This window comes from Astatotilapia calliptera, chromosome 10, assembly GCF_964374335.1.
Source record: "Astatotilapia calliptera chromosome 10, fAstCal68.1, whole genome shotgun sequence".
In the NCBI taxonomy this organism is placed as follows: domain Eukaryota; kingdom Metazoa; phylum Chordata; class Actinopteri; order Cichliformes; family Cichlidae; genus Astatotilapia; species Astatotilapia calliptera.
The window spans coordinates 8,791,536-8,811,044 of NC_137431.1; the positions used below are offsets into that span (position 1 = coordinate 8,791,536).

The following is a 19,509-nucleotide window of genomic DNA, read 5'->3' on the forward strand; positions in this document are numbered from 1 at the left end:
TCCAACATAAAGATGATAAGCAGTAATTTTTCTTAGTTTGGATCCCATTCACAGTCCAACAAATCCAGTTAGCTTTATATATGGACATGTTAATAATGTCCATATATATATATATATATATATATATATATATATATATATATATATATATATATATATATATATATATATGAATAAAAATAAAAAATCCCACTGTAGCGGACAAACACAGTGCCTTTTATATGGATGCAAACACGCGTTCCAATTTCTTATTTGGTGCGCATCTTCTATTTTGACAGCGAATGCGCACCTGTGGACCACTTATGTGCACCCCTGTGTGTGTGTGTGTGTGTGTGTGTGTGTGTGTGTGTGTGTGTGTGTATCCTTCACAATAGAAAAGATTTGTAAGACTTGCTATGAAACATATCATTGCTTGGCCCCTGATACTTTGCACTGTTCATAATTAAATGTCCACATTCAAGGCGCGTTTGACATCTTTACATATCATACCATTGTTCTGTAAACATTAGAAAACTGGGAAAGTCAAGACTAAAACAACAATTGACACAGATAATACTCCTGTATGGTTCCCTATAGCAGAGGGTCGATGGTCATGTTGATTTGGTCTTTGTTGCGTTTGCTGCCATTGGAGCTGAGGGACTTCTCCTTTTTGCATGTAAAGGGGCTCAGGATCTTGCGGAATGTGACCCTGAAGTCCCTGATTCGGTAAGCATAGATGATGGGGTTTACTGCAGAGTTGGCGTGAGACAGAATGATGGCCACGTACATGACGACCTCCAGCTGTAGCTTCTGGTAAAACAGCGTGACACAGTTGAGGATGTGGACAGGCAGCCAGCAAATGGCAAACAGTCCCACGATGATGGAGAGGGATTTGGCAGCTCGGATTTCCTTCTGCAGCAACCCGTGATTTTGGCTGTCGCCGTTGCCCACGCATTTCAGCTCGATCTGCCTCAGTTGCTTCCTGGCCACGTTGAATATCTTCAGGTAGATGCCCAGCATGATGAGCAGTGGCAGCAGCACGCAGACAAAGAAATTAAAGTACACCATGTAATGCATGTCTACCACGCTCTCAAACAAGCACGTGAGCTTGCAGCTCCGTGGCAAGTCCCCCGTGGCACTCGGCGCTGCTGTGATGCTAGCGTTCATAGTGCTGCTTGTGTCAGAGCTGTTGTTACCACATTTCTTAGACTTCAAGTTCCATCCAAAGAATGGGATGAGGCCAATAATAAAGGAGAGAATCCATAAAATAGCAATGATCTCTCTGGCAGTTTTACCCGTCATCAGCTCCTTGTACCTGGACAAAACACAGCAGAGATTACTGACTGAGGTTTTTTTTTATTTAACCTTTATTTAACCAGGAATGTCCCGTTGAGATCAAAGACCTCTTTTTCAAGGGAGTCCTGGCCAAGAGGCAGCACATTTCAAGACAAATACATACGAACAAACAAAGTTAAAATTACACAAAACAATTACACATTATTGAGGCAGCCTGTAGGCCTTTGAGTTTAGTTTTAAAAACATTTAAAGACAACAATTCAGTTAGTTTCCAGTCTTTCTGTAACATGTTCCATGAAAAAGGCGCAGAGTGGACAAAGGCTTTCTTACCCAGCTCTGTGCGGACAAGGGGAACAGACAACAGCAGCTGATCATTTGAGCGCAAGGAGTAAGAACCACTATTTGTCCTTGTGACCAAAGTACAAATATAAGGAGGCAGCAATCCAAGCATAGCTTTGTAAATAAAAGTGTACCAATGCCCCTGTCTTCTAATGGCCAAAGAAGGCCATTTTACTCTTAAGTACAAATCACAGTGATGGGTCAGGTATTTACAATTGGTAATAAACCTCAAGGAAGCATGATACATCGTGTCCAACATTAGAAGACATGAAGAAGAAGCGTTCATATACAGAATGTCACCATAATCTAACACAGATAAAAAGGTTGCAGTGACAAGACGTTTTTTTACTGCAAAAGAAAAGCACTGTTTATTACGGAAGAAAAAACGAAGTTTAAGTCTCAGTTTCTTTACTAGTCTCTCTATATGTGGTTTAAAGGTGAAGGAGTCATCAATCCAGACACCAAGGTATTTATATTCATGAACTATCTCTATGACATTTCCTTCAAGGGTGGACACCACTGGAATAGGCTCCGGGACCTTCTTTGACTTGGAAAACAACATTAGCTTAGTCTTGTCAGCATTGAGAACTAATTTTAGCTGAATAAGTGAATGCTGGAAAGCAACAAAGGCTTTCTGTAAAGTTTCAATGGCCTGAGCAAGAGATGATCCATAACAGTAAATAACTGTGTCGTCAGCATAAAAATGCAAATTTGTGTCTGAGACATTTTGACCCAAGTCATTGATATATAAAAGGAACAGAAGGGGACCCAAAACTGAGCCCTGTGGCACCCCCTTGTGGACAGCAACAAATTTAGAACAAAGACCTTCAAGTTTAATGCACTGGGTTCTATTTTTCAGATAATTTGAGAACCACGCTAATGCATGTTCTGACAATCCAAGGCTGAGCAGTCTGCTTTTTAGGACTGCATGATCAACAGTGTCAAAAGCTTTTGAGAGGTCAATAAAGAGTGACGCACAGTACAATTTCTTATCAAGTGCCACAATAATATCATTTATCACTTTCATAGTGGCAGTGTTAGTACTGTGTTTTTTCCTGAAGCCTGACTGAAATTTGGAGACAATATCATTAGAGTACAAAAACTCTTTCAACTGGTCACGAACTAGAGATTCCAGGATTTTGGATAAAACACACAAATTTGATATTGGCCTATAATTAGTCAACACCGATGGATCACCTCCTTTCAATAAAGGCAAAACGAAAGCTGATTTCCAAACCGATGGAATTTCTTTGGTTTTAATTGAAAAATTAAATAGAATTGAGAGTGGTTCTGCAATAAAATCAGCTGCCAACTTCAAAAAATAAGGTTCCATCAAGTCTGGACCAGGAGGTTTTCTGTGATCCAAAGCCTTTAAAGCTTTATGCACTTCATAAACACTAAAAGGTACAAAGTTAAAACGGTCTCCAGAAAACATAGAGAGTTCTGGGCAAGTATTTGTTAAAAAAGTTTCTGCAGAAGCAAACAAGGAACCCACTGATAGAAAGTGTTCATTAAAACAATTCAAAATTTCAGTTTTATCATTAATTGAGACTGAATCTTTTACAACAGATTTAGGAAAGGTTTGAGTCATTTTATTGGCGGAAAAAGACTTGATTACTTTCCAAAATTTCTGTGGATCATTGAGGTTCTCAGTGGTGACAGACAAAAAGTATTCAGATTTGGCCTTTTTAATAAGAGAAGTACATTTATTTCTAAGCTGTTTGAAAACAGACCAATCAGTGGAAGTATCTGTTTGTCTCACCTTGTCCCATGCTCTATTACGCTTGTGTATGCTATCTGCGAGTGTCTGCGAAAACCAAGGATTTTCTCGACCTTTAATTCTAACTTTCCGTAAGGGGGCATGTTTATTAACAATTCCCATAAAACTTTCCTTAAAATATGTCCAAGCTAGCTCTACATCTGGTAATAGTCCGATTTTTTCCCAATTAACTAATGACAAATCATGATGAAAAGCCTGTTCATTAAATTGTTTAAGATTCCTTTTGCACACTATGCGTGGCTTACATTTTGGAATTTTAGCATTTCTGCAAACAGCAACAACACAGTGATCACTTAGGTCATTACAGAAAACACCAAGTGAAGAGAATTTATGAGGTACATTTGTTAAAACCAAATCAATTAATGTAGACTTTTCAGGGCATTTAAGATTTGGCCTGGTAGGAAGATAGACTAGCTGGGTAAGATTAATTGAATCGCAGAATTCTTTAAATTCACCAGAAGTTGCATTTAGCCAGTCCCAGTTCAAGTCTCCAGCCATTAGTAGTTCGGTATAATTTAGTTTAGCCAAAAGGTGCTTTAATGAAGATAATGCCTCTTTTGAAGCAGATGGGGGCCTGTAACACCCAGCAATGGTTATCGAAAAAGTATTAGCAATATCTACATTCAAGGCCAAAAACTCCATTTGTTTGCATATCGATTGGGACAGAACAATCGAAGCATTAAATCTTGATTTGACATAAATAGCTACACCGCCTCCTTTTTTTGGCCTATCAGTGCGATATACATTGTACCCATATATGTTAATGTCTTCATTAGTAATAGATTTAGTTAACCAAGTTTCAGAAATTATAACAACATCTGCATCTGTAGATTTAACCCAAATTTTGACCATGTCCATCTTCGGTAGTAGGCTGCGCACATTAAGATGAATATATTTGACACCAGACATTATTTTAAAATCAGAAGGAGTCTGGGAATATTGCAGTTCAGGGCCAGGATTTGGTTGCACATTTCCTGACAAAAGTAGAAGCAAGACAATCAACAACCTCTGTTTCGCCTTTGATTTGGGTTCAATGCTTTGATATGTTGAACCCGAGCTGAAACCTCCATTAAATGGGCAAATGAAATAAGTATGCAAGGCCAGAATAGACTGAAGTTTAGGTAAGTCTCTGGGCAAAACATGCATGAAACTAATGTCATGATCCAACTGAGTTGATAACTGCTCTGATTTTTGCAACATTATAGAGCGTGTTCCTTTTTCAAAATTCTCTTGTAGATAAAAATCATTTTCAGAGGTTCCCCTGCTATGTGTCCATAAGCAATTGCACAAATATCACACTTAAAGGGACATTATTATTCTTTTACTGCAGCTGTGTGTGATTCACAGTTAAAAACAATCTGTATTTATCTTATTACAACCCCACAGTTCATCCACAGCTGGATCCCTTCACTTGCCAGCTGAGGATTGGTAGATGCTCACCACCAGAGCTGGTTATTTAAGGCGACTGTATTCGCAATATACAGTCTTACTGACATAGAAGTCAAGTGCTTAGAGCAGGGCTGCCCAATCCCAGTCCTCGAGAGCTACTATCCTGCAGCTTTTAGATGCATCCCTACTCCAACACAGCTGAATCAAATGGTTTGATTACCTCTTCAGCATGCCATCATGTTTGGCAAAGTCCTGATAACAAGCCATTCATTTGATTCAGGTGTGTGGGAACAAGGATGCATCTAAAAGCTGCAGGACGGTAGCTCTCGAGGACCGGGATTGGGCACCCCTGGCTTAGAGCAATCTGAAGTAAGAGCTTTTCGGTCACAGGGATTACCTGCACAAACACACACCTCATATATAGTGTTCTTAACAATATTAACAACCTAGCTGTTTATTGTTGGTGTTGTTTATTTAAGAAGACTTAAAATTATGCATCCCCCAAGAAGAATTGGGACACAACAAAGGGGAAAAACTGGTAGAGAATAGTAAACTTTTGTCTTACTTGCAGTGGAAATCCGCAATGTACAACCACACCAACAAAATAAAAGGTTTAAATATGCATATAAGCAAAAATGTAAAAGAAAACCAACTTAAGCTTTACTGGTTTTCAGCGTTGGTTTTGTATAAAGCTCCAAAATGTATGTATTTATTTATATATATACGTGTGTGTGTGTGTGCGCGCACAGATGTTTGGTTTAGTGATGATTAGTGGTTGTTAAAACCAATTCAAAATCAATTCCCTACAAGAACTCATCAATGCAGTAGAATGGTCTCCAACTTGGTATTTATTCTGTAGTAGTAGATTATTATTACAACAGATGCATTACAATTTAATTTGAGACCACTTGCATTACTTTATATACAGCAGTGAAAGTGATTCAAAGATACATAAATGCATCTTTGTTTGTTTTTTATTGATTTTGTACATCCTGATGAGGACCTTTCTAATCCCAGTACATCCTGTCATCTTGTTTGAATTTGCAGTGATGGTGTGTGACTAGTGGAAACCACAGCTCAGATTCTACTCTAAAATGACACCACTGTAAACAAGACAAAAAAAGATAAACAGTCAGAGCCTTTCCATATCCTCTCGGTGTTGTACAGAAGCGCAGCGTAACTGCGGCGGTGCGCGTTGATCAGGAGCACATTGTCGGCTTCAGAGTGAAAGCATTGAGTCTGCTGCTATCTCTGAGTGTTTCTCACACACAGCTGTGCTTAAATTAATTCCACGAGTACAAAACCGAAACTAAACTTAAGCCTGTTCACGTGTTTGCGCTCGGATGCTGTTTCACAGGCTGCACCAGCAGACCACTAAAGTGACAGACGTTTGAAATGGTGCCGATTTTATTATTATTTAAATCAGTCTTGAGCTGACAACAAGATAATGTGTGTTTCTCATACAACCGTCTTCGTGGCTTGTGGATATGAAATGAATAACTGCATGTGTGTGAGGCCGTGCATCACAAATGCGCGGTTGAGTCACTCCCGTCGTCCCGTTTTTGTCCCCATCATGTGAGATGCGCTTGAAGCACAATTTGCTGTTTCCTCAAAGTGATTCAAGCGAGTGTGTGGTAATGACTCACACACATACTGACAACCCCCCTTCCACTCACACACACACAAAAACACAGGTGGGGGTGTCACAGAAAATCCAATGTACCTCGCCTGCTGCGCAGTACATGACCACAATATATCATAACTTAAAATGTGACTTTTTCTGCAACGCGCTGTATGATAATGAGAACTTAAAGGTCATTCTTAAGCCATTAGCTAATAATGAGCTAATCATTAGTCAATGACTAATAAGCCCTTTTTAAAAATAAACATTAACTTTATATTAGTAAGCCATTACTGATATATATTATTGATAAATCAAATTGTGCATGTGAGAAATGATCTGTTAACCATGCTGTTGCCGCACATGGACTGTCTGTGGACAGTGTGGGGAAAATTGGTCCGGGAAGCTGCTTAAAGTTGTCCTTTCTCACATGTGAGGCACAACAGGAAGTAGTCTGCTTCAGGAGTGCTCTCACTGATGTAATTGAGGGTTCTGTCTGAGTAGTGTGCACACAAGATGCCTGACAAATGGCAACTACACCCTAGCTGCAATTTCACTTACGCTTCATTCAGCTTATACACTCCAAATAAACTACTGAACATGGTTCAGGTGTTAATCCCCTGCAAAGTTCCCAGTTTTCTTCATTCTCCATTTTTTTTCTGTCCCATTTCCTGAACACAGTGATGTTTGCGGCCTCCTGAGCTGACCGCCACCTTTTCTGCTCTGCTTTTCACTGTCCTCGCATCCCATTAGGCTCTCACATCCTGGATGCCTGAACCAACCAGACACACTGTAAGCAGCCAAGGGTGAAAGGAAGGTCCGTGCAGATGCTAACACGCACTAACAAAGGGCCACAAATAGCCAGTGAGGGAGACAAATTGAGGAAATGGTCGTGTTGTTTCAGGGGGGACACGTTCACCTAGTGTCTGGCCCCATCACTCACATTGTTCTCACAGGTCATCTGAAGCAGATATGAGCTTTCACATTTGCCAGTTCAGGAGGTCATCATCAACAGACAGTTACAGAGTCAAAGTCTTAGTACTTAACTGCAGCTCAACAATAGTCCAGTGCTTTAAAAAGAGATCTTTTCAAGGCCAAAATGGGCAGGAGAGAAGCAAAATCCACAGCGGAGGGATATTTTAGATTGAAACGATGCATCCCTGTCTGTATGGTGAGAGGATCTTTTGTCTTCGCTTTACTGTGGGGGTGTGGTTTAGGTCTGCTAGTCCCTTCAGAGGGTTAGGGTCACTGCAAATCAATATGAAGTTATTCTGAGTAATCACCTTTACCCTGTGATGCAACATTTCTACCCTGATGGGAGTGGTCTGTTGTATCCATAGGGCATGGGGGGGGGGTCACTTCATGGTCTGATGTGACTCATACACTGGGGTCTTCACAGTCATTACATTTTATGGGAATTAAATGCCTGTAGGACATTTAGGACTACACATGAGACAGCACTCTCCTTCACCACCACCATCCGAGCACCAAAGGAGGGCTTATCTTTTGGAGAAACTGCATTCATCTCTCCAGTAAACGTCCAGAGAACTGTTTCCAGAGAGCACTGAAGCTGATATTCTGGTACGTCGTGGCAAAAACGGTCACTAGCATGCTTTATGTGTTTTTTGTTTCTCACCACTTTTTGCATGGCCCACTGGCTATGTAAAGCAAGCCTTTACAAATTGTGGACTTAATTATGTGTCTTCCATGATCACCCTGGTCTCTTTATGGGATTCAGAGTACTGTGCAAAAATCCTGAACCACCCCTCAATTATTTAAATATTTGGTTCCAAGCAAACTTTTCTCAAGTGGTTTTGAGCAACAGAGAAGTTTTCCTTTGGACATTGGCAGCTTTTTCACTCATTTTCAGTTGAGTCCTGAGGAATGTTTATTTAGTTGTTTTTGTTTGTTAAGATGCTCAACATTGACCTTTAAGAAGAATAAAAAAGGTATTTACTCCTTACTAAAGGCACTTAGTAAGGAGGCAATTATAAATTGTGCCTTCAGGCACTTTGTCACTAACAACAATGTAGCTTGCCATCACCAGTGTGTGAATGGGTGGATGACTGGATATGTAAAGCGCTTTTGGGTCCTTAGGGACTGGTAAAGCGCTATATAAATACAGGCCATTTACAATTTAACCTGTCGCAAAAATCATTTGTTCCAATTTCTTTTTCAAGTATTTGGCTTGCATAAAATAGTATTTTTGCACCAACAAGGTGATTCCCAAAGAGTTATCAGCTAAAAAGTGAAGCTCTCTCCGTTGTGGGCAGTGGAAAAACACACAGACGAGCACCATCAGTTATGGATTGGGCTCCCCAGAGCCCGGACCTCAATGTTATTGAAGCAGTGTGAAGTCATCTTGACAGGGTGGAGCTAAGAGAGTTCAGGCTGTGTTAAAGGATAAAGCTGATCATATCAAATATTGACTTTCAGGCTTGTTGGAATTGTACAAACTCTGTTTTTGACATTTATTCTGTATTTTCGTGTAGGTTTGCACGTTTTGGTAAATCCCTGTAACCATTTCCCCTCCAAAATGTAAAGAAATAAAGGGTGATTCAAGACTTCCGAACCACTGTAAAAATAACAGCAGTGCCATCCGACCACAGGCTGTAAAGATAGACATGATGAGGAAGTATGCTCAGCTTGCAATACATGCGGCTTCCCTTAGGGAGTTTGCTAGTAAAATTAAAGTCATGTTAATGTAACAGCACACTTTCTTAATCACTAGTTCAGTCTACCTAACAGTGGGTGTTTGGAGGAAAAAGAAGTCCTGTGTTGTAATACTTCGTAGTCATCTACAACTACTGGTTGGCTAATGGTCAGCTGATATTCCCACAAGCCTCAGAACTCTCTCCTGCACATGTAGCTGGGCAGACAATGGTGTGGCCTTTTCTTCACCACTGCTAAAAAGTTTGGTGCTAGAAAGTTAATTGACAGTTGCCCTATTTATTTCGTAGCATACTGTGAACAGATTTGTTTTTCTTTCTGAACCTACAGCAGCCTCACTAACGCTCGGGCTCCAGTCTGAACAATCAGTTATTCATCAATGGTGCGGCAGCGCTGTCTGCATCCTGGACTCCCTGCAGAGTGATGAGCGGGTGCCCTGAGGTCCATGAATAATACAGCATTCTGGCCAAAGAGGGAGGAGAGGAAGCTTCAGAGCGCACGATGACCTGTACTCCTACTCTCACTTCCACCGCCACTCTCCCATGTTCCTCTCCATCCGCTGCTCCCTCCGAGTGTTAATCGCAAAGTACAGCAGGCAGGACAGGGTCCATTTCCCAGAGGGTCCATCTCCTGGACATCACTTCCCACTCTCTCTTTCTCTGTGTGGAAGCAGCGACTGGCTGAACAGATTAGCTTTGGCATGACGACAGCATGGTGGCATCTATCTGTGTTGTGCTCCCCCCCGCCCACACACACACACACTCCCCGGCCCATTTTCCATACATCTCTCCTCTCATCCCTGTCAATGTGCTTCCGCCCTGGGGCCACTGGCCTATACCAGACTACACAAACCTACACATACACACACAGTCTAAACTAACAATACCCAGCTAAATGTATGGCTGTGTCTGTAGCCCAGCTTCAAAAACAATCTAAGAGGTGGGTTGTTCACAGCAGAAAACAGGAGATTTTTAAACTTCAGTCAGATTGCCACCATACATGCAAACAGGGCTGTGCGGCATTTGCATGACGAATGGTGTGTACAGAGCATCTCCATTACATAATTAGCAGATAAGGTAAACAGATTTGAATCTGTAAAGAGTTTTCACTCCAATAAAGACATAATCGCTGAGTCGTTATCCCGCAGATGTAACCTCTCTGTAAAGCTTCATTGGGAAGATTGACTCAGCACCGTATTTCCTGCACTTTGCTGACTCACAACTAAAGCAATACTTCCCTCCATGTCTATTTTTTGAAACATGACCTTTTATGTTGGGGTGCCTTTATTTCACACCCATGAAACGGTAAAGTGCAGATACTATTTGGTGAGTCACCAAAAGAAGATTGAAACATTGCTAAAAGAGCAGGGGAACATTTTGGTAATTAACGGTATTCCCTTAGAGAATAAGCTGACAACACTCATATCTGTGAGTTAAGTGTACAGCTTGAGCCACGTGTTGTATTTCCCTGTTTCACACAGATTAAACAAATGAGATCTAGCAGGTTAATTAGTTTGCTTCAGAGGTGCCGGCGGGCAGGTTTTGTTGCTTCAGGACTGAGCCAGTTCGCTTTCACTTTCTCCCAGCTGCAGTTTCAGCACACAGACACCAGCGTGGTATCCAGCTTATCACCCAACTCTAATATGTGTATTTACCAAATGTTGTTCATGTTGCACTAATCGGTCCTTGTGCGTAAGTGCTGTTGCTCTTGTGGTGAGATAAACATCAGATTTTGATCGTTTGACATGAGCCACAGATGCCACATTAGTCTTAAATCAGACTGAGACACACTCTTCTTCAAACCATAGTCTGAGAATCTTTCTGCAATTCAACCAGTGTTGATGGTTTCTCCAGACTCTACAGTTGATCCATTTCGGGACTCACTGACTCACTTGCATTTGTTGTGCATAACTCATCCTTCATTAAATTCAGAGAGTGCTCCATCCCTCTTTGAATGCCTGCATCTTTAAGCATTTTTTCCATCTACACCCTGTTTTCCCATCATTCTCCATGAGTACAATCCATAAATATGGATCAGCTGTTTGAACTCCAGCCATCAAAAGAGCCTTTCCTGGTTCTTCAGCCCCTAATGCAGCCATGCATTTTTCATCATTTGTAACATAACTAAAGCTGGATTTACAACAACACCAACACTTTACCACACCCAGTAAACATACACATGTGCTGGAACCAAGACAAGGAACGCTCCATTAACTTTATGAAACATGATCAGTTTAAAATCAGCAGCCCGAGGCGAGAGGGGGCTTGCATTCACAGACCACAGTGGGGGCTGTCCTGCCGCCGTGGGTGGGGATCATAGTTTGAGCTCAATGATGTGCATAAAGTTTTGTTTTGTTTTTGTTTGTTTGTTTTCATTTGAAACCTACAGGACAGAGGGACAAAATAGCCAGAGGGTCTTTTTCTTATAATGACAAACAGGGAAGCCGGGGGCTTTAGGCGGGCATTGAGTGGGTGTGCAGCTCTGTTATCTCGTGGGGCTTAAAACATCTGCTGCTGGCCTTTCACTTCCAAAAAAAAACATCTGCAAAAACACTTTTATCTGAGTTAGAATTTCGTCCTCAGGGGCTGTCAGACTGACCAAACTCACACACACAAGTGTATGGACAATGTGAGCTTGGCAAACGCACATTGATCTTATTATGAAAAGTACAGTATGTACATTTCAGTTCAAGCTCAATCTATGAAAGTCATGGAGAGCACTGTTCACAGGGAACGTATGGAGCTGCTGGAAGTTCAAAGGCAGTCAAAGTCCTATTTCTCTATGAGGATGTAAAACATGATAAATGTCATTTTCCATCTGTAGGGTGAAAATAGAAGCACAGAAGGGGGGTTTCACAAGGTTAGTGGCAGACAACTTTCATCCCAGACTAGTGTCAAACTGTCCTTTCTTGCCAGCATCTGAGTATAATGGAAATGACAGCACATTTCAGTCACACAGCCTTGCAGCAAAAACAACATCCACTTCTCACAACAGTCACTACACTGCTTGTTGTCTAACTCACTAACAAGGTGAAACGCTAAGAACACCACCACCAGCACAGAGACAATCCCCATCTGATAATAAAGCTTGTTTGTTTGGGGGTTTTTTTGTTGCTTTTTTCCTATTCGAAGAAATGTCAGGCAGCAGCGCTCTTGTCCCTGCTGGCAGCTCATCTCTACGTTTTTCCTCATGTGGACTGCAGGCACTTTCAGGGGCTGCGCTGTGGAGCTTAGCGGCCTTGCCATGAAGTTCAGGAGAAGTGACACACTCTGGCAGGTATTGATCTCACAGCTTCGCCTGATGTGTCACATCATACATTTGCATGACTTATCTTTGCATTTTTCACGAGCTGCGGGGTTTCAGATGGAAACATCAGCTGGGGATCAGCTAAAGGAACAGGACCAAACACTCAGATGATGCAGATTTGAAACCAAGCGCATGCAGAAAGGTGGCATTGACTCGACAACCTTAAGATTATGTAACCCAGGGTGAAAAGGGTCAGTTCAAAGTGTTTGTTAAAGCCATCTGATTATCATTCCAGACTTAGGCTTTAACCAAGCTATTCTTACACGGGGCAATGAGCTGAGCAAAGAAACTGAATCACAAGGTCACGGAGCTGATACTGATCTTTGCTTCTCTTTTTCTACATGGCATAGTTGAGGGCACTTACTTTCAGCTCTTTTATGAAGATATGGGAGAATGAAAGCAAGTATGTGAATAAAATATCAAACTTCCAGGGCGCATTAAACACATGTACCATTCCTGTTAGGAAATACTGCCTGAAGAACTTAAAAGTAAATAAAGCCTTAATGAATCATTATTCTGGTCTGATGTTTCAGTGTCTTCACACTGATTTGTTCAGGCAGGGATCCCAGCTGTAAAACTAACTTTCTTTCTTTCTTGATTAATCTGACAGACAAAATGAACACTCACCTGAGAGGGATTTTAACGGCTAGATATCTATCAATTGCAATAGCCAGAAGACTAAAGATGGAACTCTGAGTGAGCACCAGGACAAAACAGGCAAGGAAGAGACATCCATAAAAGTCCAGGGGTATGCCGATGCTGATGGTTATGGCAAAGGGGATGGCGAGGCACCCGACGAGAATATCAGCCACAGCCAGAGATACCAGAAAATAGTTGGTGGCGTTCTTCAGAGTGGTGTTGATCGCAACAGCCCAGCACACCAGTACGTTGCCGAAAACGGAAAGAACAGCGATCACTACTTCAATCACGATGTAAAAGAACGTAATCATCTCAGCAAAGTGTGGGGGGAAAAGGACTGAAAGCTGCAGGCTGTTGGCAGAGGAGACGGTCACCCACAACACCGATTCTAGTCCCAGGGGAGAAAACAAGTCTTTCTGAAGTAATCCAAGAATATTCCACACGTGCGAACTGCAAAATCAGCCATCTGTAGAAAAGAAAGGATTACTTTTTTCTCCACACATCAGGAACTTATCCTCCTGCCTGTTGCAATCATTTTAAAAAAAGTCAACACAATTAACATTTTTACCCACCTTAATGAACCTTTTCATCGTCTCTGGCTCTTATAACACCAACATCGGGCGATCTGCAGAGCGTTTAAGCGGCATCTGTAGATTCGTATCGCAGACAGAGTGTCACCCAACTTCCGACCCAATGGTAGTTTTCAAGAGGAGTGAGAAACGCAAGAAAAAAGGGGAAGGGAGGAGGTGTGTGTGTGTGTGTGTGTGTGGGGGGGGGGCTCTGTGTCACTGAAAGCCACGCCTCAAACGCACACGCTTCAAACGCACGCATACTCGCGTGCAGTTACAGTTATGAAAGTGGAATCAAACGGGAGAATCCGTCGTGCGTAATTACGCGCCAATTAAATCGCATTCAGTGATGGGCTGCACGTGCATTACGTTTAACGGAAGAATAGCTTTTGGTTGCCTACGTGCATAGCATGCGCGCGCATCTGTTTCCAATCAGTGCGTTCGGGGACGGCACAGAAATCAAACTCAGAACTAGAGTTGCTCATTTTCTTTACGTCAACCCGTGCGATGAAGTCATAGTTTATATGCAAAGGAGAGAGATTTCTTTCTGTGCAGACAAAGTAAAGTTTTCCCTCTTTCAGAGTCGAGTCTGTTATTGATCCATGCGTAATCCTCTTAAGGTCAGGATTACCTTTTGGATGCACACAGGGACAGCTGTGGGAAAATATTACTTAGAGGAAGGATGTACAGCTGGGTTACAACGATCAGTTACTGCATTCAGACAGTTAAATTTAAATAGCCCCATACTTCATGGGAAACGACTCCCACAGAAATATTTTAACGTAGAAAAGGCGTGTTGTCGAAAGCAGGGAATGCGTCCCGATAGTTCCCACTTACCCTGATGTAAGTGGGCTCTGGCACAAAACTTTAATGTGCGCAGTGGGGAAGCAGTTAAAACCTTTATAGCAACACAGCGGTCACTGGAGCGCATTTAAAACACAGGGTGAAGGCTGGTTCACTAAAACGGAGGCTTTACTGAAAAAAAAAAAAAAGAACTTGAACTTGACAATGATTTAAAAAAAATCTTGAAATTCCTTTATTAAGCAATATCATCAGACATGTAAGAATAGAAAACTGCTGCATACTGTATCTGTCCACGTTCTCGCTCTGTAGTATGTATGTCTGCCAAATAAATAACAATTTGACCTGTTAAAACATTAGGGCATCTGCAAACAGAGGCTTGCCTGTATACCAGAGAGAAAGTGTTGAGTCCTCAGCTCTTAGAAGCTCTCTTTTGTACTTCAGCATGCAGAATACAGATACAAACCTGTTGCGCAAACAGCTGCAGTAACCATAGTTCAGAGAATTTTAATGGAAAGCATTAAGAGACCGAAGGAGGACACAGCATGATGGTTCAAGTCAGGCAGTGCTTAATACTGTACACAAAGCAAATAGCGATCAATCTGTATTCATAAAACATTTTTTTTAAGAAAACTATTCAGGAACTCTTTAAGTGTTACTTCATTACAACTATTGTTTGTCCATTCTGTAAGGAAAAACTGAAACTTATCAGTTGAAAATGCTTTATGCGCCACAAAGCTTGGCTCAAAGAAAAGCCCAACTCTTTAAAAACACTCGGAATAAGGCGTGAGTTTACCAAAAGCTGGTTTTAGACGGGTTTGCTAGTAACAGTATGTTGACAGAAAGGAGACGTCACGCTGTGCACCCAGGCAGAAAGGTCACACTTAAATCATGCATAGATGGTCCTCGTACGAGCAGAGCATTGGCTGTGAAAATTTGGCACTTTTTTAACGGTCAGTTGGCACACAAACAACGCTGATAATTAGCAGGTAGTATTATTTTTTTTTTATGTGTGTGGGCGTGCAGAGTCCTGTCAGTGCCCCTCAACAATAATATTTAACTATTAATCACAGTTAGATAAAATAAAAGGATCTGGCTTGCATCAGTCACATGATCACATTTAACCAATGATCGCCCTTGACGGCAGAACGCGCTGGTTACGAGCTGGGAACGAGCTCACAAAGAGCACGCGCATTTTTTTTTTGCGGTCCGGAGCTGTAAGAGAAACACAAATTAACTCAGAGATACAGACTTACTATATTTCTTCCATACAGACTGATGCGACAAAACCAGTAAGTAGGTGTACAGCGTACACTGTAGTGTGTAGCACACAGGAGTATTAGCTTATTACGTACACGTTGGTAAGCTGTCTTGTTGCAACTGACGAACTGAAACAAATGAGCGTGCTGTGTGTGCGACGAACACACCTGTCCTTTTATTAACTGCACAAGTAGTGCTGGTCATAGCTGCTAGCTCACTGGGTAAGGCTGTCATGGGTCTGTAGCTCTGTCCACCGTTTTAGGGAACATATTTAGTTTTAAAGTGAGTTTCCGGGCTTTTCCTGCCTTTCTGGAGGGCTTATATTTCACTAAAAAACGATCTAATATGCATGTCCACATAATTATGCATTATTATAAAATTTTAAAAAACATTTTAAAGAACATACATTAAGAAGCAGATTATATTAGATGTATATTTTAAATAAGACAAAATTTGGATTTTACAGCAGTAAGATTATTGTATCTCTACAGTTTAAAAATGTAATAAGCTTTGCCCCTGCACAGAGTGGATAGTGAAACAAATGGAATCATCATAAATACATTATTTCATATTTATTACTTCCCCCTCCTCATTGCTTTATTATTGTAGCTCTAGTAATAAAAAATAATGCAAGGATTCTGGATCAGCACCGTGATGCCCATAGTATATACAGTATTCTGAAGAAGGTCTAAAATGTCACTGTGTGTGCGTGGATGTGTGTGTTTTATTTAGACGGATTTAAAATATATATCTATATATCTATATATATATATCTATATATCTATATATCTATATATATATATCTATATATATATCTATATATATATATATATATATATCTATATATATATATATATATATATCTATATATATCTATATATATATATATATATATATATATATATATATCATATATATATATATATATATATATATATATATATATCTATATATATATATATATATATATATATATATATATATATATATATATATATATATATAAAACTCATGATATAACATTGTCCAGACATGCCTGGAAAGGACATGAGGAGGAAACAGTAGGAGCTGTGTGAGGCTACTAAAGGCAGGGCTATAACATTTTTCTGTCATCATTTTATTATAGATTAAGTGCAAGAGTTGTTAGGTGTGGATAATTAGATTATAGTTTATTGCAAAAGCAAGTTGTGCCTTGTTCTCACATAGACAGCAAGTGGAGAGTGATATATGAAATGATGGGATGGAAGGAAGAAGAGAAGCAAAGAGTGATTTACAGGCAGAGCCTAAATTATTTCTAACAGTTTTTGTTGCCTTATGGTTCCAAGTGCTGTCACCAATCTTTGCATTTTGTTATTATCTCATGACACTTGTTTAATCAGCTACCATCTCTCCTGTGGACTTTTTAATGTCTACAGTCTCAGATCAACACAGCCCTGCCTTCCAGCACTATCAGCAGCAGGAGCAGCAGCAACCCCTCAACAGCAACATTGTACCCATCAGGTAAAACATCGGCTACGTTTGCTTTGCCTTGTTGCCCATATTAGATTCTTGATGAATGTGTGTTGTTGTTATTCAGCCTGGTTCAATGTTCCCCTTTTTAACTTTGAGCACCCGCCCCTTTAAACCTCTCTGCACGGCCCTGCAGTTATGCAAGGTGTCCCTTTGGCAACAGGGCTCGATGCACCCGGTTATAGCGTCAAAAAGACACAGCTACTACCCCATACTCATCATTTTTCAATGTTACGTTTTTGAAGGAGAACATCTGAACCCAAACTACAATTTTTCCTAACCCTAACAAAGTAGCTTTTAACACTAAGCTTACACTAGAGAATAAAAAGAAAAGAAGCCAGGGCATGGAAAAATGCAAAAACAAATGCAAAAAAATATCCAAACATAACAGGCCATGATCTGCCACCACCCCTACAGCCACTTAGTGCAGACTTTGTAGTTCTCTAAAACTGGGCAGTTGTCTCCTGGCAGCCAGTATTACTAAAAAACAAAAAACACCTTGTACCTAATGATGAGAGGCAGCCAGCATCTGAAAAATGAACAAGCATTAACGACGCATTGATTTTTGTACAGAGGGAAGAAAAGAAATTGGATCACTTGTCAAGTCTCTGTAAACTGTGTTGTCAACTGCTACATAGCTTCAATAGTGTCTTTCAGCATAATCAGTGTGTCTGTGGATCAAATGCTTGGTTGATGCTGAAAGTCTCTGAAAAGTGACTCCAGTCTCTGTCTGAACACGTGAGCAGCAACTGTGGATTTGGCAGCTTTAAATAACAGAATTCCTCGGTCACGTCTCCAGTGTCGAGCAGGAGCAGGGGTAACGTGGCATCATCAGCCCGGTCTCAAAAGAGGTTGTAGGGCTCACAAAATGGGACAGAAAAACCCTTCATCAGGCTCCAGCTCCTCCTACATACCCATCAGGTCTCAAAGTACTTGTAGATCTGGGAGACGTACTGCATGACGCTCTGCCAGTCTGGCCTGTCGGTCTTCATCAACTCCTTAATGTCCTGTTTGGGACAGAGATAGGTGTGAATGAACAGCAGTTTGGAAGTTGAGTGTAGTTAAGGAATGACGTTTCATTTTCAACAGTGCTACCAACAGGCCAAGCAGACACAATTTTTATAAGAAAAGTTTGTATTTGTCTACATGTCAGCATTAAAGTGTATTAAATGGGTGGTAATTATTTCTATGAAATCTAAATGTCACATAAATATAAGTGCTTCCTGAAAAGTCTTCAGTTGATCCAAGAGGCTGCAGTGAGAGTACGGACAGGATATTTAAAAGTAGAATGGGAGGCAGGGCCTTCAGTCCCTGTTGTGTAGAACCAACTCCCAGTTTAAATTTAGTAAACAGGCACCTTCTCTACTTTTAAAATTAGACTTAAACACTTTTTCTTTTTGATAAAGCATATAGTTACTTACTAATGCTGCAAAAGGCCGCGGCTGCTGTGGGACTTCCCACGATGAGTGTTTCTTCTTCACTCACCTTTTACACTCACTATGTGTTTTATACACAACTCTACATTTAATCATTAGTTATTATTAATCTCTGACTCTCTTCCACAATGTGTTTTTCATCCTCTCTCCTGAATTCCCCAACTGGTCGTGGCAGATGGGTGACCCTCCCTAAGCCTGGTTCTGGTTGGAGGTTTCTTCCTATTAAAAGGGAGTTTTTCCTTCCCACTGTCACCAAGCGCTTGCTCATAGGGGGTGGTATGATTGTTGGGGTTTCCCCTGTATTATTGTAGGGTTTTTACCTTACAATATAAAGCCCCTCGAGGTGACTATTTTTGGTGTATTTTTGGCAATATGTAAATAAAACTGAATTGAATTGCAGCAATCCTCATTTTATTATAAAACTCATATCTTGGAGCTTTTAGTGTTTAAGTGTGATATCTGAAGAGAGACAGAGCAGACAGAGCAGAGTGTCTGTGACAAGTTGTTTAGTTTAATTTTTTTCTGTTTGCGACGGCGAAAACTGAAAAAGAAAACTGAGAACACTGGTTTAAGTCGCGTTCATCAGGTTGGCTGTAGAGGATATTTGACTTCATTATTGAGTTACTGTATGCATTTCCCGAGTAATGTTAATGAAGTCTGAAGATGGACGTGGTGGAAAATTGGGTCATTTTGAGGGCAGTTCGCAAAATATAAATCTACAGCGTAATGAGTCTCCGAGCAGCTGTCAGTAGTCAGCTGCTTGGAGACACCGGTGACTCAAACAGCGAACGAGGCTTTCACATGACTCCACATCGAGCCGCTCCCCTTAGCTCAGATTTACAGAGAAGCTTCGTGATGTCTCAGCCTCCTAAAGGCAGGATGAGAAATATCCTCCTGGGCTGTGTATAAAGGATT

General features: G+C 40.8%; 2 protein-coding genes and 1 long non-coding RNA gene across 8 annotated transcripts in view; 1 reads left to right on the forward strand and 2 right to left on the reverse strand.

Moving 5' to 3' along the window:
• Nucleotides 1-421: 421 nt before the first annotated feature.
• adora2b (adenosine A2b receptor) lies at nucleotides 422-13,742 on the reverse strand. Its single transcript, XM_026181814.2, has 3 exons — nucleotides 13,592-13,742; nucleotides 13,008-13,485; nucleotides 422-1,294 (listed from the first exon to the last, which is right to left on the reverse strand). The coding sequence occupies exons 2-3, from the start codon at nucleotides 13,328-13,330 to the stop codon at nucleotides 571-573; spliced, it is 1,047 nt and encodes a 348-aa protein (XP_026037599.2). The 5' UTR covers nucleotides 13,331-13,485; nucleotides 13,592-13,742; the 3' UTR covers nucleotides 422-570.
• Nucleotides 7,762-11,018, forward strand: LOC145431534 (uncharacterized). The gene is made up of 2 exons (XR_013911878.1): nucleotides 7,762-7,985; nucleotides 9,405-11,018. It is a non-coding gene; the product is annotated as an uncharacterized LOC145431534 (long non-coding RNA).
• Nucleotides 13,743-16,792: 3,050 nt separating the features above from the next.
• The window catches only part of specc1 (sperm antigen with calponin homology and coiled-coil domains 1), a 79,144-nt gene continuing 76,427 nt past the window's right edge, over nucleotides 16,793-19,509 (reverse strand). For 5 of the 6 annotated variants that reach the window (XM_026182943.2, XM_026182944.2, XM_080307475.1 and 2 more), the window contains one exon: nucleotides 16,793-18,165. In XM_026182943.2, the coding sequence (XP_026038728.1) occupies nucleotides 18,076-18,165 (90 nt within the window). In that variant the 3' untranslated portion in view covers nucleotides 16,793-18,075. The remainder of the gene's footprint in view (nucleotides 18,166-19,509) is intronic. The other variant, XM_026182947.2, reaches the window with a different exon arrangement.